Consider the following 26,683-nt stretch of genomic DNA (forward strand, 5'->3'; position numbering starts at 1 on the left):
GGAAAAGACCAGCTGCAGGGCCCCTCTGCCGGTGGTGCCCTGCTCTGTGCTTCCCCTGAGCGCAGATAATGCAACAGGCAACGTGCATCACGCGGTACATCCAGAACACTTGTTCTTGCTGGGAAACTGCATGTTCCCAGAGCGAGCCGTGGCCGCAAAGGTAACCTGAAGCACAGCTCGGTGAGTCTGCCCTGCAGGGACACTTTGGCTGTGTTCCCACCCGTGGTATATGAGGGTAAGCTACACCTCAAACACCTCATTTGTACAGCGCCTTCTCCAAGGGAATCCAGGAGTGAAAAATCCACAAAACGCAACCTCAGTAACATCAAAGTCTGAATAAGAATTCCTCCAGTCCAGAAATATTTGCTCGGCTAACTGCATGCCGACCATCTGACTGTAAGCTAGGAAATCAATGTTTAATTTTAGTTTGAGAGCCCATTACAAACTGCTGATTTCTCATTTCAACGTCTGCATTATGCAGAGACCACTGCTGTGCCGGGGGCTGGAGAGTTGGCTGGGAATTGCTGAGCAGTAGTTGCAGCAGTAATAATATTTCTGAAAATAAAATTTAGAAAGAAGCAGATTTTTCATTAATCTTAATAATCCACCGCAACGGCATTGTTAAATATTCTCCTTTTATCCAGGTAGCTTTCAATTCCAACTACTAAAACTTCTTGTACACACCTATTCAACTCACTGTTATTAATAAAGCACGATCTAGCCCCTTGTAACTAGTTGATGACACAGGAAGGCGTTGGGGTTTTTTCACGTTCTTCTGGCAAACAAACCTGTTATGTTGAGATACAACCCAAAAGCGTCAGCGTGCAAAGCCTCCTCCAAGAAAAGCCAGTTTAATGTATTTAAAAATCTTGAAAACTCACCCTGAAAGTCGTTGACTATGCGAAGATCCTTCCGAAACCACAAAAGGCCACTGGTGTAGGAAAATACCTTTTGCTAGAAAACACCTGCGCTCATGACCACGTCAGCATCTCACAAGAGACGTCATCAGCCACAGCAGAGCTGTGGCTCCACAGGAGGGGCTGCGTTCATGCCAACACAGCGACAATTCGAGGGACCCTGAGCTGAAAAGGCTCATTATTATCTCTCCAGCGAGCCCCCCCGGTTCCATGGACCCACTGGTGAGCCGCTCTAGGAAAATCACCTTCCCTACCGCCCAGCCCCTCTTGCTCCTCGCAGGCCGGTTGGTGTTTGTGCTGCCTTTGCAGGGCAGTCCTGGCCTCCCTTTATTTAATAACTCCAAGGAAAAGCAAGCTCCTACGCAATTTTATTGCCACCACAAACGCTCCCCATATTTCAAAACCCCAGCAAATGTCATAGCATGACATTAATGCCTTAATAAACTTCAGAGCACTACTAATACTTTGACAAATGTTCCAAATCCCTCTGGCCCAGCCATTTGCTGAAGCGGTCTTCAAGAAGTGCACACGCGACGTTTTGCCCTTTAGTCGCCGGGGAATGCCCTGCACTGTCACCACGCGTTCTGTTAAACAGCTTTTCAAAAGCTGCCAATGGTTTGAGGTTGCCAAAGCTCAGGCACAGCCCTACAAAAACAGCTCCACACCCCACCGCGAGGCTCCTGCAACCAGGCAGCACCAAGCTGCATAACGCAGCGCTGTTTGATCACCAGCAGAAGCACCCCTCTTCAACGGAGTTGGCTGGAAACGTCAGTATTTTTAAAGAAATATGAAGATTATTTTTTCCCTGTTTACTAATTGCTCTCTTCTCCAATGGGAAGTTAAAATCACAGAAGACGGAGCTTCTGCTTCCTCACTAGAATATTTTTTCCTCTGGCGTTTGTTTCAGTTAAAATAACAAATTTGCCAAAAAGGAAAAAAAAAAATAAAAATGCTGATGCTTCATCCTCCTCTTTTGTGTAGGACTTGGCCCTTCTATCCCTGTGGGGTGCCAGCCCTGCTGCTCTGCCCTGGGATGTGGTAGGAGCATGGACACCCTCAGAGACCCCCAGGAGCCCCTCGCCTGCTCTCCTGAACAGCACACCATGCACAGGAGTGGCCCAAGTAACTCTTTTTCTAACAAGCCAGGTCCTTCTGCCCATATTTTTGACTATCAATCAGCAGGTGGAGTTGCGGTTAAGGAGAGGATTGAATCCAAAGAGTTTTAATTCCTTTTACAGTCAAAAATACGAAACCAATACATTGATTACTTCAGATTGCAGAGATACCAGAACATACAGCAGATGCTTGGGAATCTTCTCTGGACAGCAAGGATGTGTGTATTGATTAATAAAATTGCTTAGAAAATACTCTTTGTATTGATCCAGGGTCAATTTTAAAACTCCTGTCCCTTTTCTTTCCATTAGCCTGGAGAGGAAGGTCCTCTCTGGCACATGGCCACTGCCACAGGAGCAGGACCTCAGCACTCAGCCAGCGGCTCTTTCTCAGAGATGAAAATCAGGGTTTAAAAGACACAGATGATCAAATCCTTCCTGAAGGGGCCGGGGGATAAACCAGGGATGGATGGTGACTCCTACCTGCTGTTCAAAAGACGTGCAACCAGGTGACCCGGGGCTTCCCAGAGGCTGCTCCCCACGAGAGAGACATGGATCCCCCCGAGCAGCCGGGGGCCCGGTGCTGCCTGAGCACTGCTCCACACCAGGCCAGGGCCAGGCGAGTTCACATCAGCACTTTGCAATTCAAAGTACTTGCAAGAATGGTCTGTTTAAGCTCCTGTAGCTCTGTATCCGACGGATCGCAGCTCCTGCCTTCCCCTCTCCTGCGGTGCCTGTGAGCAGAGGCCCTCAGCAGCAGAGTGCCAAAGATAACAGGAGAATTTCTCAGCCCTTCAGCTTTCTCTGAGGTGGATCCATATCTCCACAAACAGAACCAGTAATGGGCTGCAAGCAGCAGGGCGGTGACACACGAAAGCCTCTCAATGACTCTCCCACCTGTGTTCACGGTGCGCAGAGGCGTTATTATTCACCATATGCATTACCATCACACCAAGAGGTCCCAGCCACAACAAGCCTCTGTTTCCCCAGGCTCAGCACAAGACCCCAGACCTTTTCCCCTGCAAACCGGCAGTCTGAAGAGGGCCAAGATGCAAGAGCGGTTTAGGAGAGCAGGAGAGAGAAGGAGGGCAAAAAAAGCCCAACCCTCAGTGACTTTGCAGGGGCTTGTAAGAGGTTACGGTTTCTTTGAGCCCTCCAGCTAAGAAACTAGAAACAGCAATAACTTCCGTGGAATTTCTCCATGCATTACACAGGGAGCACCAAGACCCAGAGGACATTCAGGGGCTGGGAGAGTCTTCCCAAGCAATCGGGGCTTTGAGCAGCTGGAGAGGCGAGGCGCAGCGGAAGCAATCCACACTGAGATTAGGGCAACAGCAGCTCTCTGCAGTGCCTGCTCACCGAGATCTAGGGCACCAGTAAGTCAATACCATGCCCTGTCTTGCACTTGCTTTCAGTGGTTTCTGTTCCCTCCGCACGCTGCCTTGGCAGGGTTAATGCCTTTGCACCGCAGGCACTGACGAGGTCCCCGAGAAGCAGTCAGATGGATCTACACCACTGTGAGCTCTCCTTTGTATCTAGGACTCTTTCCCAACATTTGTCTTTAAAAAGCAACACCATTCATATGAAAAGTTGATTAATTCCACTTGTCATAATTGTTCTCACAAATAAAATCCAGCTCTTGCCCCCCTGTGAACATGGGGGATAATGGTCCTTACCCTTTGCGGTAAAGCGTTTCGGTTCCAGGGGTGAGAAGCTCTGTACCAAGCGCTAAGTGTTATTATTAAACTGTCATTAAAAGCATTTCAGGAAAAGTTCACAAACTGCAGGGATTTCTGTCATCGCAGCAGCTGGCTGGGGCTGCAGTTGGGCTGAGCGGTTACTGCCAAAACCACAACCGAAGTCCCCGTCTCCGTTCAGGAGTCTCCCCTGGAGCACGATCACTGCAGGCAACGCCACCGCCGCAGCCACGTCCACCTTTGGAAGGGTGGCACCTCCCTGCTGCACCGCCCTGTGAGACCCTCTCCCGCCACAGCAGGCTCGAGGGGCTGCTTCATCCTCACTGTCGGAGGGTGCTCGGCACCACGGCAAACCAAAGAAACCCAACCGGAGAGAGCCTGGAGCAGGGGAACACCAGTATTCACCAACACCAGCAGCTGCAGAAAGCTTGGGCCAACTGGAGCTGCACCAGACACTTGAAGGCGCCTGAAAGATTTGCATGACACAGGCAGGAATTAACTGGCTGCGGTTTAGTCCCTCGCTTCCCCTGTTTAGTCTTGGCAGCTGAACCGGGCAGCACAACCGAACGGCACCTGGCAGCAGCTCACTGCCTCACCCAGCATCTCCTCTGCACAGTTTGGGAGACTTCTCTAATAAACAGGAGCACTGGCGTTTCAGGGAAGAAGGAACGTTTTAGAAAGCACAGAGGAGAGCATATTTAGCAGCAGCAAGAGAGCTGGAAACAGAAGGAAGCCTTTGAAGAGCTGGGCTGATGGGGAGAGATGGAAAAATTATGTAAAGTGAGAAAATACATACAGAGCTTGCAGGCAGGCTGCAAGCCCAGAGGGGGACAGCGTGCCTGATACTAGAAGAGCCTTTGATTTCTCTCCTCTTCCCCAAGTCCTCCAAATTAACATTTCAAATGTTAACGATTTCAAAACGTTAGCCTTTAGAAAAGGGGAGAGCACCTCCCTTACAGACCCAGGACCTCAGAAACTGCCCAGTATTAGGCAGCCGTGCCCTGCAGCTCTCCTACCACCCGGGGCACTGAGCAGTGCCCACGCCAGCCCCAGCACCCCGCTGCTCCGACTGCCGGGGGCTCGGCCCGTCCCCCCACGGCTACGCCCTGGCCCCCACAGATGGATGTTGGGGGTTTGCAAACAAGTCCCCTCTCGGCTGGCCCGGAGGAGGGACGGCAGGTCCCTTCACCAAGTAACTCCCCAACTACCCGGAGAGTTGGCGAGAGCCATTATATAACCGCGACGCAAGAGCCTCGCGCGCTGAATCCCAGAACTGTCATCGCAGCCTTTGCAAACCCATTTTTACCTCTCTAAGTGTGGCTCATCAGCGACGAACATGAAAGCTGCAAACCCAGTATGTTAACTTGGGACCGCTCAACAGCGAGAAGAAGAAGTAGAGCAGGCCCGAGCAGATGCTGAACAAATATCCCTACAAAGCCACGATGCCGCCGACAAGTTTCCTACTTTGGTGGTGCATTTTACATGCCTACAAGCAGAGCAATGAGACCCTGAAGCTTTACCGTGACTCGTAATCTCTTCCCACTTCTTAACAAAGCTGATGACAGGTTAAAATGGCCAGAAGAAAAAGGGAAGGTGTCTGTATACCTGTCACAGCTGCTCAAACCAGTGAGGAAACTAAAAGCCCTTGGGTAAATCTAAATATATATCTGCAAAGGAAGCATGAAAGTCTCCAGGCAGAGCAAAGTAATCAGGCACAGTCACTTTTCCAGATGAGTACCTAACAGGGTCACTATCTGCTTCCCAAGATTTAATGAGACCAGCGCCGGGGTCCTCACCCAGGCAGAGCTGGCAGCCTGTGCCGGCAGGGACGGGCAGCGCTTTCCAGAGCATGAGTCAGCCCCGGCTCTGCGCAGGGAGGCAGAGCAATGCGGTGAGCAGGAAGGCAGGCAGCGATGCTCAGAGAAGGTGGCAGGGCAGGACCCAAACCCAGCCAGGAGGAGCAGGGAGTTCCTGGGCAGAGCCGCTTTCCCAGGGATGAGCAGGCTGGGTGACCGCTCTCCACTGCCCGTAGCTGCCATTTGTTGCCTCCCAACTCTAACGATCTTTGCGCCATAAATGTTTATTACTCCAAGCGTTTGTGCAGTACTTTCCTCCCCGGGAATCTGAAAGCACCTTGTAAACATCCCTGAGTGCCCCTCGTGATGCCCGTGGGGACGGAGAGGTCCCCGCGCCCAAGCTGTCGGTCAGGAGGAGGCAATAAATCCATGTCACGAGGCGTAATTACCGCGGCAGTTCTCTAACTTCGCTCCAGCCTTTCCAAGGGACGGAGCCTCGCGGCTCCCTTCCGAGGCCAGGACCTTCCCCTGCTGCCCTCCTCCTGAGCCAAGACCCGGAGAAAGGAGAGGGATGCTCTGAGCTTCCTCGGCCAGCGGCCAAGGGCAGGACGGACATCAGCGGCACGCTCACCCCCAACTCCTGCAGCACACTGTCCACTAACGCTCCGCACCAGGGGACACCCTGCACCCCCGGGACTCATCCCAGCTTTTCCCAGGGGACGTGACAGGCAGCACCTTGTGCCTCCTCGCGCAGCCTCCCACGAGCCCTTCGAGCTCTCGCTATCCCCAGCCCAGCAGCAAAGTGCCTTCAGGAGCTGAGGGCGCTCCGGCTGGAGACCCACCACGGCGTTCAATGAGCCGGGAGCGCAGGCAGCTCGCCCGCTGCTGCAAAACACCTCGCAGAGCTCCCCCGGCAGAGCTCTCCAGGAAGCAATTTCACAGAGACTTTCTAAATGCCAAAGTGATTCCTACTTTGCAGTTTTAAAGGACTCCGAGCCTTTTTTGCGTGACATTTTTTGCAGCAACTTTGTTACTAAAGTATTAAAATTTTAATGAAATGATCTGTTAAACCACAAAGCAGTGTTTACTTATTAAATGGCCCTAAGAGTTTCTGCTTAAAATGTGGAGAATTTTAGCATCTAAAAACCTTCTTAAAACTTTTTTTCTTGTTTTTTTTTTTTTTGTGGTTGTTGCTGTTTTTAAAAAAGTTGAATCTTCAAAGGAGAAACCTGGGCTTTGGGGCTCTCTATCAGCTCTGCCAACTGTGCCACACAGTAATAAGACTTTCTTCCCTCCCCAGGGTCGCTGGATCACGCTAGGTACCATTTGCCATACATTTCCCGTTTCTGTCACCGTTCATTTTGTAATACATTATATAAGACAGAGAAAATGGCAAGTCTGTACAAAGGGAAATTCACAATGTGCTGCAGAAATCAGGCATGAACTCCATGGAGCCTATGACAGCCTCATCATGGTGTGTGGGAAGGACTAGAACAAGGGGTTGTACCAGACCATTGATCTTCAAGTACGTTTCTTATTTTAACTTCAATGAGAAAAATTTGCTTACCAATCGTAGCATGCTGTAGCTGAAAGCTCTGCCATGAGACAGGAGTCCCTGCCAGCCAGGTGATGGGCAATGCCCTACTCAAAGCTCGTGCTGCGCCCAGATGCTGTTGGAGATCTGACAAACAGGGTCTCTCTGTTTACACACTCAGCCAAAAGCAGGGGTCAGCACGGAGACATTAAAAAGAAAAGAAAGGGTTCTTGTGTCTTCAGCCACCTGAACCGCCACCACGAACAGGCACCATGTTCCCAAAAGCCTTAAACACAGCAGTTATACGATGGCAAAGGTCTTTTGCTATGTCGGGTGTCTACCCACTTTGTGTACTCTGAAATAAAGGAGTAAAGTGTGCAGATGACTGCGTTAAACATCTGATGTCAGAGGCTCCAGAGGCCTCTTCTGCACACACCACCCCCCCCCCCCGAAATCCTCCCCAGAGGAGACAAAAGTGCTTCCATACGTGTGCAAGAGCCGCACTACCTTCTGCCGAGCACACCCAGTCAAAAGGAAAAGTTGAACTAAAGCCACAGAAGAGGATTTTAGGTCAGGTTATTATACACTGTTGGTCTTATCTGCTTGTCACCTTCTGGTTCAACTCCCATGACCAAATCATCTGTTGGGAAGGAATATCTGCTCCAGGAGTCAGTCTGACAGCAGATGCTATTTCACGGATGCTGGGTCTCGACTGCCTTATACATTTACAGTAAAGAGCACACCTTATAAAAAAATGTCTCAGCCTGTTCTCACCTCACATCTAAGGAAACAGAAAAATAAAGAGGAGTAGGCTCCAATTTTTTACACAGTGTCTCCTTAAAGACTGAACTGCAAATACCATCCTCTCCATTTATATTCATTCTGGCCAGGCAGAAGCTTTTAGGAAGAAAGATTGTTTAATAAACAGACAAGAGTCTGATCTTGCAGCCTTATCATCTGGAAAAGAGTCCATTAAACCAAGTGAGAAACTCTCTGATCACTAAGGGTGTTTAATGGGATCAAGATCAAATTATATTATGATTGTGTTAATACCAGCACCAGCAGGTTCAGCGGTACTCTTTTCTCTCCCTAAGATCTGGCAGTGGGAAACAGGATAGCTTAGAGGGCAAAAAAGGCCTTAGAAGGTGGGATAACTGTTCCAGTTCTCAAAAGGTGCTCAAGAAAAGCTTCCATCAGGCCCCAAAGTGGATCCCAGCGCTCTCCTGCGCTCACTAATACTGACTGGATCAGCAGCACCCGCTGTGCCTCTCGTGATTCACCCTTCTTCGAAAGGGAACGGGGACCACAGCAGCTCATAAAAACCCACCCACAACACTGGAAAAGGGCACAGGACTCATCTAGACATGCATTTCATCTCAATCTTTCATAATTCCCTGCAACAGAGATGAACGTCCCTCCTTTGCCTTCTCCCTCCCGCTGAAAGCCCGATCCACGTTCCCCTAACTTGCTCCCTCTGAAGCAGCGAGTCCCTCAGGAGCTCAGAAACACACACAACGATGGCAGCGCGATCCCTGGGGGTGCGAATGCCAGCTCCATCCAGCAGGGCAAAGCCACGCCTGGCATAGTGCCTCCTGCTTCAGCACGCTGACATGACCAACAAACCTCGCCCCTCACCTCCAAAGCTGGATGCCTTCCTGGGGCAAAGCGCATCACCAGCTTCTCTTGGGAAAACCTGCACGTCACAGACGGAGCAGAAGACGCTTTCCCTCCTCTCCACACTAGCACAGGGCTTCCTTCACATAGCCTTGCCATCCAAGCGGTGGCTTCGGATTTACTTAATCCATCTTTTGGGCTTAACCTGAACCTGCTGCACAGATCTGCCAGCCAGGACTCCCTCATGAAGCTGTATGAGGCACGTCCCGGGGCACTGGAGAGCAAGCTTTGGGGTCTGATAGCTGGGCTTTGCTCTTTTTCATAGCTGTCAGGTTTGGGATTTTAACTTCCCCATTGGGAAGGCATCTGTCCTTCGTACATCTGCAATGTGTTTTGCACATGTCTGTAAGCAGAAATATTTGTGCTGCTGCATCCTGGAAGGCTGAACATTTCCTAGCCACAGAGCCCTGCATCCGGCATTAAAATGCATTTACAAGTTCTTAGCGAGAAAGAAATCTCTCCCATTAGAGACCATAACAAGAGCTGACTAGAAATTGGTTTTCCTCTTGATTTTAGCACAATAGCTGCTGGCAATAAACCCCTCTATCAGCACTGGGCAGTTCTAAGTGCGGGTACTGCGTGGGAAGAATCCAAACACAGTGACAATATTGAGCTTTAAAAGCACTTTGGAGAAAGATGAAAAGGAACAATTGTTGAATGTCAGCTCTGGAAGAGGCTGGTGAGATGTAATGGCTCTTTGTGTCACCATCTCTTCACCATGTAACACTTTCAGTGACCCGACAGACTACTAACTCCTGCAGCAGAACCCTCCAGCTCATGGCAATCCCTGTACATCAGCTCTGAGATGGCAACTTGAGAGATTTCCACTCTGGAATGAGACTAGAAAGTCTTTCTCCACATGGGAAAACCTCGTGGTGCCAATTTACTGAGCTGGAGCTGATGCCATGTGTACAGGTCTTGAGGAACTTCAGACAAGCAAGGATGAAAGGGTGCGTAGGGAGGATGAACATCCCCTTCCGTGCGTGCATGCCGGCATGTGGGCGAGCACACTCATGCACGTATGTGTGTGTGAGCGCCTCAGGAAGGGTATGTCCCTGTGCCAGAGAGGTGGAGCTGCTCCGGATGACTAGAAAGACCAATCTCAAGTCATCCGAAGTGGGAACTGAAGTGTCAGAGGAGGCCTTCGCTCTCAGCAGTGTGGGCGTAATTGCATCAAACTGTAATGAAGCAAATTCATCTTCGAAATCCAAGCTCAAGAACAGCGACTAAATAGCTTCCTCAAATAAACGTCTTTTCAGCGACGAGCTGTAACTTCTCACTGAGAAATACAGGCACCACCTAATACCCATTTCTCTGTCCTTGAACAAACACTGTGGCTGTGCATTATAAATACCAAACTAAATTAGCACACTAGCGTGCATGCCAATTGTTTCAATTAAACTCTCTTCTAATAACCAATTACTATCTATTTTATTAAATTAGAAATTTTTCAAACAATACTCCCATACGGAGCTATTAGCCCAGATGTAATTATAGGCTGTACACGTTGACACATGGACACTTGGCGAAGGAGTTTCTCTAGGTCTCTGCAGCTCTCCCCACTCCCAGTCATGCAGTCACATCCATAGTTTGTCCGAAAAGTTTTAGAAAGTGTCTGAGTTTTGAAAAACTGTATTTAGCACCTGTCTGCAGGAAACCTTTCTGTGGAAGCTTTTTTGCTCCCATACAAACTAGCACACCGCACGCAGTAAGAAGGCCACTTTCAAATTAAATAGCTCTAGGGGATTGATTAAGGCATTCAGAAATAACGCAGATGCTGATGTCCTAATGGCAAGAGCTATGAGACCAACTCAGCTGAACCAGCAGAAGGCTCAAGATAATCTCTAAACTGAGAGCGTTGGCTTCCTCTCTGCCTGCGGCGGGACGCAGGTTGCCTTATCTCTCCGGTAAAAAGCACAGATATTGCGTCAGGACCAGTGATAAACGGCAGAGCTGGCTGAGCCCCTGCTACCCAAGCTCTGTCAAAACCCAACTTACACGAGCTGCATGGCCAAACCTCGCTCAGAGGCATCTGCATCTCGCCAGAGTCGCTCGTCTGGCATCGTCCCTGTCTGGTCCCGGCTCAGTGCAGAAGGGGAAGGAGGGGGGATCCTCCCGCCGCCCCCACAGATCAAGGCTCCGGGCTCCCCAGTAGAGGCAGGGGAAAGCTCAGAGGCTGCTTCTTGCTACAATCCAGAGCCAAGGGAGTAAAAAGCAACCCAGAAGAGAAGGCGGGAGCTGTGGCTCAGGGGTCAGCAGGGGCTGGCAGCCTCTGCCCAGGAGGGCTGGCGATGCCCTGCCTGCTCGGTGCCGACAGCTCCTGCCTTCAGCCTCCGCGTGTGCAGGAGCAGAATTCCCACCGCGCCGAGGAGCTTTCACTCCGTGAGTCTCAGGGTTGGAAAAACACCCGCTTTTGGCAAAGGCCTACCTTGCTCGTAAACATTTAGCTGGTGGATTTTTTGCTTCTTTCTGACAGGATAACACATTTCTCAGCAATGTCACTTCTGCCCACAGGATGGCAAGGTCTCAAGCTGACATTTGCTAAACATCCTCACCACCTGCTCCCCAGAAACATTCCTCTCTCCTAGACAGAGGAGACATTTTTCTTGACAGCTCCTGCCATCGGGGAGGTAGAACGTACTCTGCCACTGAGCCACAGCGTTTGTGCTTCATGCTCTAACTGCTGCTTGGCACCCGAGCAATGGGTGCTGGAGTCACAGGGGCGCTGACCCATGGCCAAAGCAGCAGCACAGCCTTTGGAAAGTCCAGTTCCCAAATAAATCTGCTTGTATTGATCAGAAGTCAGAAACCGATTGCAGCAAAGCTCAACCAAAGCAACGGCTTCGTTAACAGTCACCACCAGCGCACCGGGAACGGGTATGAGACACGCAGAAAGGCTCGATGACTCTACCCACAGCCCAAAAAGTAATTGCTCCCTGCCGAAAGGTAGCTGCTAAATTTGCAGAGCAACACTCCTGCTCCTGCGGGAGCCTGCGTGGGCTGCAGGAAACGCGGCAGAGTCACTAATCCAAACACAGCCGCGGTAGTACCGGCACTCGCTCCGCAGCCTCCCCGCCGCACTCCCCCACGGTTCCTTCCCAAAGACACCGCAGACCCGCTGCCGTGCCGATCTGCAGCGCTGGTGGATGGCGGCTACACGAGCCCGTCGGCTGGAGCTGGGTCTGAGCGGCACAGAGCCCAAACGCGCCGCGAAAGGCCCCGCGGGAGCCACAGCCTGCCAGGCGAGAGAACACAGCAGGAATCACCACCCAAAGTTAACAAAACCCAGCCTATCTCCATCACAGACCGATCACAGATGATGTGGTGGGTTTCGCCCAACCTTAAAATGAAACTTTTTCAAACAATCCTGCTGGTGTACCAGATAGCAGGGCCTGACAGACACACCGTAGCCGTGTCTGTTCCCAGTGCTGCAGGAGAGCAACAAGCCCCAGCCCAGAGCGAGGAACACATCCCAGCCCTCTGCAAACCAGCACCAGAAAACAGCCAGCACATGAAGAAGAGCAAGCAGAACTCGAGGAAGGTGGAATACAACCTGCACATCCCCATTTAACTCCAAGAGGTTCAGGACCTGCAGCCAGGAGGATGACAGCATCTTCCTCAGGAGCCTCGCACGTCCCCAGGCAGGATCAGGCCGGGTGGAGGATCTCAGCCTCCAGCCTCAGCTAAGCTGCTGTTGCAGGGCGAGTATAAGGTCCGTTGCCTGGACAGGAGACACGGACATACCCCCTCCATGCCCCCTTGCACCCCGCAGACAGTGTATCCATCTGCAAACGCACCACACCAGTCAGCTTTATGCAAAGCTACAAGCAAAAGACAGGTGACAGCAAAGAGTCCTGGAGAGAATAATAGAATCACAGTTTTACCCTGGGTTTGGGGAGTTTTGTTGGGTAGGAGTCATGTTTGTGTTGTCCTCAAGAGGGCTCTACCACTGTGTTATAGAAGAGCAGCAGCGAAAATCGTCTGTGACAAAGAAACTGGTGACAACAGTAGACATGAAATCCGGCTCAGTAAACCAGCCGCTGCAGGGCACAGAGCAAGGGTCAGTCACTGGGCAGCCCCATGCAGGTCAGGGGAGCGATGCCATGCGGGTGAGAAAGCAGCTCGTGCCTGAGGTGGACACCCTCAAGCAACAGCAGGAGGTTTGCACCGGCCACAACAAACACCCGCACTCCTCTCCCTCAGCTCCTGGAGACTCCCGGGACTCAAACCCCTCCCCAGGCAGCGGAAAGCTGCTCCGCTGCTCTGCTCCCCAAGGGAAGAGGCGAGGGCTCTGTGTTGCTCCTCACACCGCAGCTGGGAGCATCTCCAGCGCTGGGGGAGCTTCAGTTCCAGCCCGTGGGAGCGTGCCGAGGCGCACAGCGGCACAGCAGCACGCTGCCGCGCAGCAGCCACCACCTCACTAGAGCCCAATTTTGCAAGCGGTGGCTGCAGGCTGAGCAAAAGCAGATTATTCTTGAACCGACACATTCAGGTACAAGACCTACGCTCACTCTATTTTTCAGCTCGCATCAGGCAAGACTTCAATACATCAAAAGAGTAACGTTACAAAGGGAAGGTGTGAATGAACCTCCCTGCTTCACCGAGGCAACACCTCACTGCGCTCGTCCCTCCTCTCACCACGTTTCAGTCTTTCGCCGTTGAAGCAAATCACTTCTCTCACCCATTTATTTCACGGCCGTTTCACCCTACGTAACCCAGCTGACCTCACGAGCTACCCACCCCACGAGCTACCCACCCCCCGGCTAACGGGCTCGCTCAGCGTACGCTGTTATCCTCAGCCTTCGGCACAATTCCTCCTTCCTTCCCTCCGGCTGCACCCCCGGCCCGGCCCGGCTCTGAACTCTGGAGGGCTGTGGCCATGGCTACTTGTACATCACACTACACGTACATGCACACCCACACAGCTGCTGCAGAAAGGCAGGCGGGGAAAAACAACGCTGGCCTTGGGTTGGACAGAGGGCGAGCAAGATGCACCCCCTCCATTGCAAGAGGGACCCTGCTCGATGGGGAAGCGACCACAGAAAAACACGGGGGCAAACACGCCTGCGTACGGGCACCCTCGCACGCAGCAGACACCATCTGACTGCAGAGCCTTGCGTTCCCGAAATAGAGGGCTTGCACCCAGCGGGCTGGAAGCGACCGCAGAGCGATTGCTGTGGAGACGTCACGACCCCGACGCGTTTCGCCTGCCTGCAGACTTGGCGTGACAGCTTCCACTCAGGACACGCTGCTGCTGCTGCGCCCTGCCTGACGGTCAGCAAACGGCACGGCCCCAGGCCGGCTCTTGTGGATGATGATCCGAAGAGAACCAGATGGTGTGTCTTTAGGAAGAAGGCATAAGCAAGACCGTGCAATTGTGGCCCTGGTGCAAGTCCAAAGAGGCAAAGCTGACTCAAAGCTGCTGGAGTTCTTCCAGAAAGCTGTGGACGGCCCTTGCCGAGCACGCCTGCCCCCTGCAACAAATGTCTGATGTAGTTTTAGAACAGAAAATAACTCTTTACAGTGCTTGCAAATGAACATAACTGTTGCAAAGCATTGCTTCACCCACTACTACAGGCTTCCTGCTTGAAGGGACAAGTTTTCTGAGCTTGAGAGATTTGGAAAACATCTCTTCTTTTTTTTTTTTTTAATTGAATTTGCTAATAATGCAGTATTGTCCACAACATATCTGTCCTGCCTAGACTTGAGCCCTGGATCTCAACTCTATCACCTCGAACTTCTTCATTATCAATTATTTATTGTCTAGAATAATTAAAGGGGTGATGCCAAAGCCTATCCAAGGGACCTGCAACCCTGGAAACCTCCTCCCAGCCCTCTGGCTAGGCAGGGGAGAGTTTAAGACACCCACAATCAAATTGCTGGGACAGGAGAGGAGAGCAGAGACTGTCGTTCCCCACAGACCTTCACCCCCAGGGGCCTGCGTTCTCCAGCAGGTTGGACTTCGATCGTCTCCCTGCAGTAAAACAGCCAGCCATGAATTTGCTAAAATGGCAACTAAACGCTCCACAAAGAAAGAAAGTAAGGTCATGATGGCAGATGAAACTCAACAATATCCTTTTATACCAAGTGTTGTGTAGCAATGTGATCTAAACTCCGAACTCTCTGAAAGGTAAGAAAGAATGGAAGAAAAAATGATTTTTTTTATTGCAGCAATGCAGCAAATTAGTAGATTGATAACAGAAGAAATCCCCAGATCCAGGGACTTGGAGGCTGGTGCTGCTTAGCCTTGCACCGCCCAGCAGCCTGCCCTGCCAACCCTTCACAGGCAAACTGCGGCCAGCACAGTTCTGTAGGTAGCTGGCGAGAGATTTGTACAGTGCCCCCATGACCCATTCACTGAGCTGTCAGTCAGGAGGAACAGGAGGAGTTTTGTTTGCAAATTAATACCTACAGCTTGCTACGGATCCAAGCAAGTGCCAGTGGAGCAGAGGCAAATGCAGCATGGCAAGGAAATCTGCACTAGCTGCAGGGCTTCAGCAGGCAATGTGTTCATGTCTGTCTTGATAAGCAGAGCTGAAAATAGTAGACAATAAAGAATTAATCCTCTCTATTGGTGGAATTTCTCAAAAACAGAGATGTTTTGATTCAAATTTCAGGACATTTTTCCTCTCTAAACTCCTCTGCGGCATAGTCTGCCACAAAACGAAGTCTCTGAGATGCTTTGCCTTACAGGAGAATGTACAAGGGGGGGAATTACTAACCAATTTATTCAGGCTCTGCTTGTGATCTCTTTTACCACGACCACCCGGGGTCTATGAGAGAGCAGCTCACGCCCAAGCAGAGCCGGCATTAGGACAGGGCTGGCTGCAGAAGGCAGCGATGGTGTGGCAGGAGTTCAGCCCCCATCTCCCCCGAGGCAGCGAGCGGGGGACGCCTGAGCTCCAACGCTCCCTACATGCAGTCAGTCACCGAACAGGTTGTGCAGAGGAAAAGGACTGAGCACCACCTTCAGAATGGCAATAAATTATTTCCCTTGGGAACAAAGATGCAACTGTGATGAGATAAAGTAGAGGGAAAACATAGCAGAAAAATTTAATACATTCTCTGCAATTACAGCTACAGCTGCCAAGTTGTTTCTCATACTGTCACTACGGCAGCGGTGACAGCTTCAGTCTCAGCCCGACCTTCCACCCTCACCCAAGCCAACGACAACGCTCCCATTGATTTCTGAGACACGGGGCTTTGCTGTGAATGACAAATATCGCTTCTTGACCGGACATGTGGACACAGACTCACACCCGCGATGCTTCCCGGTGCAAAAGGGACCCACGTCCCTTGTAGATCTGTGCCAAGATCTTACATGCACCCAAGCTTCTTCCACTGGCTCGCATGTGATTTCTGTTCTCTGCTTTTTATCGGCAAGTCTAAGCAGCCGACCGCTGAGCACAGGAGCTCCAAGAAGCCCCAGGCAGAAAGGTGCACCAGGCCCACGCACAGCTGGAGCAACCGGCGATGTCCCCACCGGGCTTCAGTCTCATGCCAAGAACACGTGGAAGGAGATTTGCCCTAGTTAACCACGGTAGGACCCAAGACTCCAACATGTTTCATGCCACTCTGCACTCTGTTTCTTTAGTTTCAGTGCAGGAAACTTCACTTAGGACTTTCGGTGTCTCCTGTACAACTGGTTGAGGGGAGTAAGGCCAAGCTCAGCCACCCAGGGGCTGCCCTGACAGCCTGCCCACCTTGCAGAGCGCCTGGAGACCGAGCGCTTGCTGCTGGGTTGGGAGGGCTGTCGCTCCACCCCATGGCCCTGTCCTTCCCCTTTGCTCTCGCACACAACATGAGCCAAAAAAAACCCCAGATCCTCAACCAGTTGAAGTCTCTGCTGGGACTACACCCACCGCTCTCAGCAGGGACGTGGCCCTCTGCCACTCTTGCTCGTGCTTTCCCCTTCACTTGGATAGGTACCCTCAGGCAACTTGAAACACTATGTTTTCCCTTTTAAGCCCATCCTCCCAATAAATTGAAGAGAAACCAAAGTGGAAGTAAATAAACCAAGGAAATACACCAGGGAGGGATGGAAATTTGAGCCCTTAGTGTTAAATTGTACTAAATAACTGAAAATCAATGTTGTTCTTCCTTTTCACCAGGGCACAGCTGTACATGCTGCAGCACTCCAGAGACACCCCCACTCATTCCACCAGACTGCTACGTGCACTTACTTTTATTACCAGCAAGCGTCTGTTACTTACAATAAAAGCAATATCCCTGAAATGAGTAATGACTTTTTAATATAAAATAATAGATATAATTATAAGAGAAGTGCATTTTTTCTCTTACTCTATTATTTTCATAACTTTCCTAATATTCCTGCTGATGTCCAGGGGTTCCTGCCTTAAGATTAATACTCAAAGGCACACCAATAGCTACAAGGAGATATCCACATAAAAAACTCTCAACAGTACTTCAATTAAGACACCACGTTAGTAATCATCCCTGCAGCCTTTCAGAACAGCTGAAAAAGCAAACTGCAATAAAGAATGTTATCTAGCATTAAAAGAAAAGAATCTACAAACACAAGAAAACCCAAATCCATGTTATAAAGCTGTCTCAGGCTTCCAACACACTCTTCACCGTGGTGTATCCCATCTGGAGCTGGGCTGAGGAATCCAGCGGTGACACATGTCGATTCTGCCTCTGTTAAGAGATAGGACCTGCTGCAGCCACCCCCGCTGGAGAGGACCCAGCCACCCAGGAGTGCAGACTTCTGGTTACTCTTCCATGCAAGGTGGTGAACTGGACCAACAGCAGAATTAAGGACACCAACACCCTGCCCCATGTGCTTTTTTCCCTATATTACTATAAGCTTTGCCAGTCTGACCTAAGGCACCACGCTCCAGAGCCATGCCTGGTGGCCTGGGGTGCCCCTGCCCACTCACTCAGAGAGTAGCAACAAGCCCCATTGGAGGAGCACATTGTGTCCACTCTCTCCCCCCCCCCTAGAAAACTCTGGCAGCTTCTCCAACAACTTAGATGGCACCTGGGGTCTGAATTCGGTCTTGTCCACAGCCTTGGTTGACACAGCAGAGCTGTAGGCATCTACTTTGGCAAGAGCTACCCCAGTATGTGTCACCTGCCCGACTTGCCGTGCTGCCCGGCAAGCGGAGCAGCGATCACTCCTGCCAGGAGCAGGGTTGCTGCCACTGGCTGGCTGAGCATCCTGGAGCCGACACTTGCTTGTGTGCTGTCAGACAGAAACTTTCTGACAAAGCCTTGACTCAGGAAAATGTCTTGATCTAATTAATAAATGTTTCGATTTTGCTTTGCCAGGTGGCAAAAGCGGAGGAGAAGCAATTCAATTCAAGTGGTCACACAGGCACTCCCAAGTTTCTGTTTCGATCCCGCCGTCATCACCAGTGTCATTTCTGATTCGGTTTGGAGCCGGGCTCAGGCGTCACAACCGAGACTGAGTCACCCCTTGAGAGATTTGGCACACGGAGCTGGTGGGAGACCGGGTCTTACATTCTTACTGAGGGAATGGGTATCAGGCGATAAATACCTTCATCCTGCTTTCACAAGCAAGGGCTCAAACTGCTGGGAGATGAAGAGCCTTCGCCAGAGGAATTTTGTGGCACACAGGCATCAGAGCTGGATCTCCTAAACCCAGGTACAAACCTTCACAAGCGCAGCCTGAACAGACATCGCAGTCCAGAGCCTAAAATATTGGCCATTACGTCAGCATCACAGAAAGAAATGTCTCTAACTTCTGGATACAAATTGGAATTTTCAAATTAGCATCTGCATCTTCCAAATAAAATGAGAGAAATTGCTCATTAAATGAAACGGCAATGAAGTGGGCATTCAGCCGCAGACACACTCAAGGAACCTGACAGAGGGACACAAAACTGCTCAGATCCATTAACGTAATGATGCATTTGATGAGGAAGTCACTTGGGGCACGTTAGCATGAAAACTGCAAAGATAAGATCCTACAAGCCTGATATTTCAGCACTCTGGTTTGCTTGTGCCAACTATAATCCAATCCATGATTTAGAGCCACCACTAAGTGACAAATTCAAGAGACAAAGACCAGATGCAGTTAACAGACAAAGAAGTTTTCAAAATCTAGCTAACCTGGAAAGAGAAACTTAAAAGCATTCACCCCAGTTGTTAAAAGCCTCTCTTTTCTTGGTTATGCAACATTCAAAAAATCTTTGATTTGAAACAGGAGATGCTAAAACTTCAGATGCTGCTGAATTCGTCTGCACAAGCAGCTTTTCCAAACATCCTCAACCATCAAAATGATTCTTTGCTGATAATTAGCCTCAAAAAATGCACTTAATCAAAGTGACATCCATTACTTCTTGCTACTGTAAATAGGACTGTGGCTTCTGATGACGATTTTCTGGAAAGTATTCAGACTATTTAAATTAGGCAGCGAATAAGCTCCTAATGGCACTTCTCTGAGATACAGTTTAATTTTATTTATGGGCTTTTTTTATACATGCCCCAACCCAGTTGTCAGCACTGTCCAAGAAAAGAGAATGCAGGAGATCAAAAACTGCCGTAGTCAGGACAGCAAAGATCAAAGGGACGCCACAGCTTGTGGTATAAAACAATATTTATCAATTCAGCAGACGTGCTTTCTCAGCTGCCTTTAATCAGCAAATACCAGTACCACTTTAGCACAGAAGCCTTCCTCACAGAGCCTGAATTTGCAGCACTGATGGGATGCAGCGCTCAGCTCCTTCTCCCTTCCAGCAGCACCCCTTGGCCTTGCTCCTGCACACACAGGTACCGCTGCACAGAGGATGCCCGTGACTGGAGGAGTCCTGTGTCAAGCGTGGGAAAGGGCAGCCAGGCACAAGCAGTATTCGTGCCCCCAGCTCTTCACCTTCTCTTTGTTACAGGCCCAACATCTTAAACTCTGCCTTTACTGTCATATTCCAGTGGCACTGAACACTTTCACAACAAAACGTCGGTGAGATGAGAAATGCAATACTGCTATAAGGAAGCAGACCAGACCTCACTTTCTCCCAGTATTGACATTGACAGGACCTTCCAAAACAAGAGAGAAAAACTTCTAAACCAGACAGGTCTTATGCCAGACAACTGAGACAACTTCGATGTTCCCAAAAAGAACCTTCTTTCCCCAAAGGAGGAATTACCTCCCATCCCCATTAGTCAGATTTATGTCCTGAGACAGCAGTTTGTGTCCTCTGGAAATTTAGAGCTGAATGGCAATTAGTCCTGTTCCATAATCTAAAGACCTGCCTTGCAAAAATGTCAAGTGTGGTCTTTAAATACTGTTGCGCTGCATTCGAATACAGCTGAGCCCAGAGTCTTCCAGATGCCTCATGGCAGTGAGTTCCAAAGACAAATAGGAAGATGTTGGAAGGAGCACTTCCATTTGCCAGCTTTAGGTTCACTTGTCATTAGGCTTTTCTCTCTCCGTTGCACAAATCCATTTACGTCTCCTATTTCTCTTCCAGCCAGTCTCTTCCTGTTTGCTTCCTGGCTGATTTATTACCATCCTCCACACAACACTTGAAGTATTATTTGAATTCTCATGTCAGTCAGTCTACCTGCCAAAGAGTAAGCCTCACGTAGTTAGACTGGCTGTCTTCACCTTTCACATTCTAAACAGACAAGTAAAACAGAAGCAGCCTGTTTTACCTGTTCCACCTCATATGCACTGATTAGTTCTTTCAGTTCTGTGGGTTATCTGGACATGCTCTTTCCTCCTGCCATACCACAGCTCTCTAATTATCTCTTGTTCCAGCAAGCTCTCATCTCTCAAGCTCCAGCATTACCTCATTCTCTTCCTTCAGCCCACTGTTGGTGTCTCCTCAGCATCCTCTGCGATAAGGATGGATTAATACAGCTCTAACAGAAGCGGTTCAAATTCCCCAGAAGCAGCGAGCGAAATCCGGATTCCCCAATGGCCTCCCACCCTTTCAGTCTTCTGCTGACCCCAGACACCTCCTCACTTTCATCAGCACACTATCATTCTAGGGGAGTGTTTCAAAAGCAGATATTTGAGACACTAATGTTTTTGGCATTACTTTTATAAATAAATGAGATATTTAGTGCTCTTGGTGTTTGCTTGCAGTGTTACATCTGTAAGTCAAACGAGCTCTGTTTCACCATTCGCGCTTCCCCATGCTGTTTACACGGGGGAATTTTCCTCAGCACATTCCTGTCAGGGCTGTAACAAAGCGCTTCAAAGCACAGCTCTGAGCTGCTTAGTATTTATCAGCACAGAAAAGTCGAAAGGGCTTTCTGCTTTTCTTCTGCTAGCCTAAATCAGCTCCTTACTCAGTTGGTTTGGAACAAACTAATCTACCAGTTGTCACTACTCCAGAGAGCTTGCTTCATCTCTAAGGTCCCAGCATCACTAATGACTTGGACTGAAACTGAGGCCTAACAGCACCACTTCCAAAAGACTACAGCAGTGGCTCACCTCAACTCCCAGTGAAGTTGAGAGGACTACATGTGAATAGCAAACGTGTGCTCATAGATTTGCATTCCCAAACACACTGTGAGGTTTTCAGCATTTTCTAGATGAAGGGGAAAGTCAAACAACCAAAGATAGCAGCACATAAAGCCAGTGAAACAAAGATATCTTCAGAAACAAGGCTAATGAATTTAACAAAATAATCCAGAGTATCTCCACGCTAAAATTAAAGAGAGATTGTGAATCAGAAACACTCAAATCTAGATGAAAATGAAGATTAATGAGTATACCAGTGAAACACGGAAAAAACACAATCTGCAATTGCCAACTTCTATATTTCAGATCCATTCAAATACTTAAATATGAAAACTATTAAAGCTCTAAACTTCAAACTCATCCAAATGAGCCATATCATAATCATTCTGAAACCCAGGCATTTTCTGCAGCAGGGATTTCCTATCAACCTCTCACCTTATGCTATAAAACTATATTAATGTTTAAATGCCTGTTAAGGAAATCTGGGTTTTAAAGTCTTGAGGATCACAGACTCATTTTCAAGACAGACCAATTCTTATGCAGCTATAAAAGTTAGGAACACTTATTTAAAACATTTGTAAATCCCACATTCTCAAAGTCAAATTCCTTTTTTTTTTTTGCATGACACTTGTACACATTAAAAAAAAAAATAAAATGAAATGACCTTTTAATTCAGATGCACAAAAGCCTTGATGCAGGCATACCAAATACACAGCAGCTAGCTAAAGGCTAACTCACCAGCAATTAAAGGGGTTTTCTCAACAAGAGTTACATCTCTCTCGGTTTACATCAATCAATTAATTGGTGGGAAAAGATGACAATCTTACTGACTCCCCGTTAGCACTGTATCACCTTGATTTTTATTATATGAACAGAGTTGAAGGAAGGGTTGTTCTTGTTCCTCTTCATTTAACTGCTCTGTTCATGGAATTCACTTGCCACTCATGGCATTCCTCCTTCTGCTTTAGCTCACTAAACCTGGTAATAAATCCCTGCCAGCCAGCCAGGAATAGCAGGCTTGGTGCTCAACCCATAAAGGCCATTTCTCTAGGCAGCCCAAGAAAGGGAGAGTTGTGCCACATCCACAGCAGCTCTTTAGAGTTACTCTGCTCCCATCAGCATCCCCTGTTGCAAAGACAGCCTCTGAGGACAGCCTGGATGAGCCTTACCTCCTAAATAAATGTCTGTGCTCAGCCCAAACTCTGCATACGGCTTAACGGGGAGTTTCACCAGCCCCTCACTCATCCATTTTACCCCATGTACCTCCCAGGCAGTGGGCCCTTTTCCTCCTTCACGGGACTCCCAAACACAGCAAGCTGCCCAGTATACCCACACATCTCAATGTCTGCTGGACCAGTATACCCACAACTTCCAATGCCCAGCACCTCTGGCATGTCCACCAGTCCTGCAACACCCACACGTTCCAGGTGCCGAGGCACACCCACGCCCATCCCTGTGGCCCCCAGCACACCCCACACACCCCAGTGCTCCCTCGCCTCGCCCGGGCATGACCACTGGTTCCTGCGGACGCATCCCAGTGCCCGCAGGCTCCGAACGCTCCCGCACGCCACCCCCCCCACCCCCCCCCCCCAGCCCGCCGAGGCCGCCGCGACGGGAACCGGCCGTCAGCACCGCGGAGAGCTCCGCGCTCCGCGGGGATCAGCACCGCGGAGAGCTCCGCACCGGGCGGGGGGGGATCAGCACCGCGGAGAGCTCCGCGCCCCCCCCACCGCACCCCCGGGGCCCGGGTGTCCCACCCGGAGGGGGGGCTCCGCGGGTGTCCCAGGTTCGTGTCCCCAACCCCAGGTATTTGTCCCCATCCCCGGGGACTGCGTGTCCCCCGGTATGTGTCTCCCTCCCTACCCGCCCCCCCCGCGGTGCGTCCCCGTGTCCGTCCCCCCCCCTCCTCCCCCGCTACGCCCCGAACCTGTCGTCGCTCTGGAAGGACTGGTCCCCCAGCAGCAGATCGCGGAAGCGGTACCGGGGCGGCAAGGGCAGCACCTCGGACTCCAGCTCCGTCATCTTCAGGGCGGCGATGTCCAAAATGACCCCGCTCTTGCGGCTCCCGCCGCCGTCCCCGTCGCCGCAGCCGCCGGGCGACGAAAGCCTGCGGGAGAGAAGGGGGGGCAGAGGCAATGAGGAGGTGGGGGGGGGACACACACGACAGACGCCCTGCCTTGCCTTGCCCTGCCCTGCCCGCTCCCCCCCACCCCGCCGCCGCCGCCCGCCCCCGCCCCGGCACCTCCTCCGGGGCCGGCCCCGCGCAATCCCGCACCCCGGCACGCACCGCCCGGCGCTGCCCCGAACCGCCGCCGCCCCCCCCCCCCCCCCCCCGCGCCGGGGGAGGCTGGCAGCCCGCCGGCTGCGATTACATTGCGGGGCAGGCGGCGGGGCCCCCCCTGCAGAGCGCTCCCCCCGGGGGCATGGGTGGCGAGGGGGCTCGGCCGGCCTCAGGCGAGGGGCCGGCGGGGTGGGCACGGCGCGGAGCCCGGTCCCCCGGAGCGCCCCGCAGCCCGCTGCGCGCAGGACATTTGCTCCTCAGCAGGCGAGCCACGGAGAGCAAGAGGAGCCAATGGAAAAGCCCAAGCGGCTAGGAGGAAATCAAACTGCTCACAAGATAGATCTTCAGCTGACAACCCAATCCAGATCCACCCCCGGCCTCCCCCCTCGCAAAGAAAAGTAGGGATGGGAGGCAGACGAGGCGATGGCTCCACAACCGTGCTGGGAGCAGAAGCAGAGCCTCCTCTCCAGGCTGCCGGCACACAAATCATCTGAACAGCCCCAGTATTAAACGAGAAACTGTGAACACTGATGAGTCAGTCATCTGTCCAGCTGCCAAGTGTCGTGGCCAGGAGGATATATCATGCACCCCTTGGCGTGCTGATGTCTCTGATCGAGGGTGGGGGGATCACATCGCTTGGGAGAGACCCAAGGTGATTGCTCAAAGACAGCTGTCTACGGTCCAGATACACGCAGTCTGCCCTGCCACACAGAAAAGAGATGAAACTCAACCAGCTCTCAAACTACCATTTCAGAGGGTGAAGAGCTTGTCTTTGGTCTCCTTTTTCAAACCACATCTACCAACCAGAACATGAGTATGACACTGCTCCCCGTGTCAGCTAGAGCTACTAATTATAGCAGATCAGGGTTGAGCTGAACTTCCCTTCACAAGGCAGCAAAGCCATTCAATGCTGTAAAGCCAGCATACAGACACACAAGGCAAGATCACAGCTCCCGGCTGTTTGGCTTCATCAGCAAAATTTATCCGTTCCATGATAGGAACTCAAATTTCATGGACCCTTTGTGGAAAGGCGGAAGGACAGTGAGCGCTTGGAAGGGGAGACCTGGTGGCTCTGTAGTGAGCTGATTCTTTGTACCTCACATGTAACTTTGGAGCATGAGGCAGACAAATAGCTGAAAGGCTCCAACTGCTGTCAGATGTACTTCCAAGGGTCTCACCCAAAGCCTCTCCAACCCACTCCTGCCACCTTCCCACAGCTTTGCCTCCAGTACATACTGCAGAAGCTATATACAGGCAAAAGAGCTTCAAACAGCTGAATACTAAATTAGCAATAAGCAGGCATCTAGGGGTTTTGCTGCTGGCTGCAGAGATGTGATCTGAGGCTCCTCAGACCGTCTTCTACCTTTAACAACTCAAACCTTTGTAAATAAGTTCCCAGCTGACCAGGCTCCAAAGTCCTGATCAGCTGCTCTTCCCAAGTTTCTGGAAGAGCAACCAGCATGTGAAATTTCTGCTGAACACAGCCCCAGAAGACAATGCAGCTCACTCTCAGCACTTCGGATGATTTTCACTGAAGTTATTTGCCACTTAATTCTATACCCCCAGGGCTTTTCAGTTCCTTTTAGCTGCCATATGCACAGCGCAGCCGAGGCTCTGTACTGAGGAATGTGTCTGTGCAGGGCCTTGGGCATCAGGGAGGTTATTCTATGATACACATTGATCCAAAACTTCATCTTTAAGAGAAATCAAGCCAAACCCCTGTCAACTCAAGTCCTCCCTCTGGATAGAAGCAGAGAAGTTAGCTGACCATCTCTAGCTCACATTGCAAAGGAGGATCTAAAATTAATCTAATCACAAAAAAAAAAAAAAAAAAAAAAAAAAAAAAAAAAAAAGCCACAATTAAGTCTTTCCTCTTAGGGCTTGGCTTAATGTGATAAATTATGCCAAAAGCATACCTTCTCCAGGCCGCCTCCAGCAAAGCTAGCCCAGCTGAGATTTCTTAGTGCTCTGAGGCCAGGATGGCATCATAAAACCGGACTTTCAGTGTGCCTCTGACTGTGAGGCACACTTTAAAGTGGGGAGCAAGGTGCATGGCTCCAAATGTGGGCAATTACAGCTGCATTTGAAGGAGAGTGGCACACAGAGTCATTTCCCTTGATTTAAAGGAGCACGTTGTTTCCTTTCCTGGAGGAAACACCAAGTGCTACAGCTGCACAGCCACAGACACACCGACTGCCATGTGGAAAGGGCACCGTTACACCGAGCTACCACCCTGCCTTACACTCCCACGGCTCCCACTGCCCGAGGTCCAGGCGGGCAGGTCCACTGTCATTCTGCCCCCACTGAAAGCTAAGGACACGCATATCTATACACAGCCATCCTCTCCAAATGTCAGACACTTGTCTTTTGGGGTTTGGGTGTGGTTTTTTTTTTAAACTCCACACGATTCTTTTCAAACGAAATTAATCCATCTCTCTTGGCCTCAGATCATGTGTCAGATTCATGAAACAAAGCAAATATTTACCACTGTCCCTTACTAGCGTTAAGAAATTGTAGTAAAATCCATTTATATCAGTATCTCTGGAAACACAATTTCTGCTCTTTATTTGCATCTGAGTTTCTTCTCCCATCCGCAGTAGCAGCTACATTTTGAATATATTCTCTCTTATTCTTGCATATGAAATCATTCAGAATTTCAAAAATTTGGCACATTTGTTTATTCTGGATGAAGGTTCAGACAAATACTGCATGTACCTATTTGATAATCATGTCTTTATCAATTACACAGTGACTTTAAAATACGCTGCACACCAGTGTCTTAGCAAAAAGTGCTCCTGAACCACACACAGATCTCCTGACATCGGCACAGAGAACTTGCAACCCTCCTCTCTTGGCCATAGGGATTCTGAGCTATAGAAATGCCACAGAACCCAGCTACTTCTTCAAAGCAGTAGTGGTGCAAAGTAAAAAATTCATGAACAAGCTTGTTTATTGCATAGTCTTCAAATACTACTGGAAAAAAAAATCCCAAAGTGGTTTATAGCTAAATACAGGACTGCAGCTTTATTTTTATCTTCTCTTTCCTTACTTCCTCCAGAACCATGTACCACTAAAAATTCACGCTGTAATCAGCATATGGAAACCTCAACACTATTCCACTTTCTCACTACGACACCGTCTCTCCCCCAGCTTGGCCAGCTCCCCGGCAGCGATCGGCACGCCGGGAGGGGGACACCCTACTGCTCAGCCTCTTGGGA

At 50.3% G+C, this 26,683-nt stretch overlaps 1 protein-coding gene across 4 annotated transcripts in view; it reads right to left on the minus strand.

Moving 5' to 3' along the window:
* Positions 1-26,683, minus strand: part of KCNT1 (potassium sodium-activated channel subfamily T member 1) — an 88,395-nt gene that overhangs the window by 48,547 nt on the left and 13,165 nt on the right. For 2 of the 4 annotated variants that reach the window (XM_086475601.1, XM_086475600.1), the window contains exon 2: positions 23,112-23,291. In XM_086475601.1, coding sequence (XP_086331727.1) covers positions 23,112-23,291 — 180 coding nt within the window. Of the gene's footprint in view, positions 1-23,111; positions 23,292-26,683 lie in introns of those variants that run through there. The other 2 variants (XM_086475604.1, XM_086475603.1) reach the window with 1 other exon arrangement.

The sequence above is a fragment of the Leptosomus discolor genome, chromosome 19 (genome assembly GCF_034619465.1).
Source record: "Leptosomus discolor isolate bLepDis1 chromosome 19, bLepDis1.hap2, whole genome shotgun sequence".
NCBI lineage: Eukaryota > Metazoa > Chordata > Aves > Leptosomiformes > Leptosomidae > Leptosomus > Leptosomus discolor.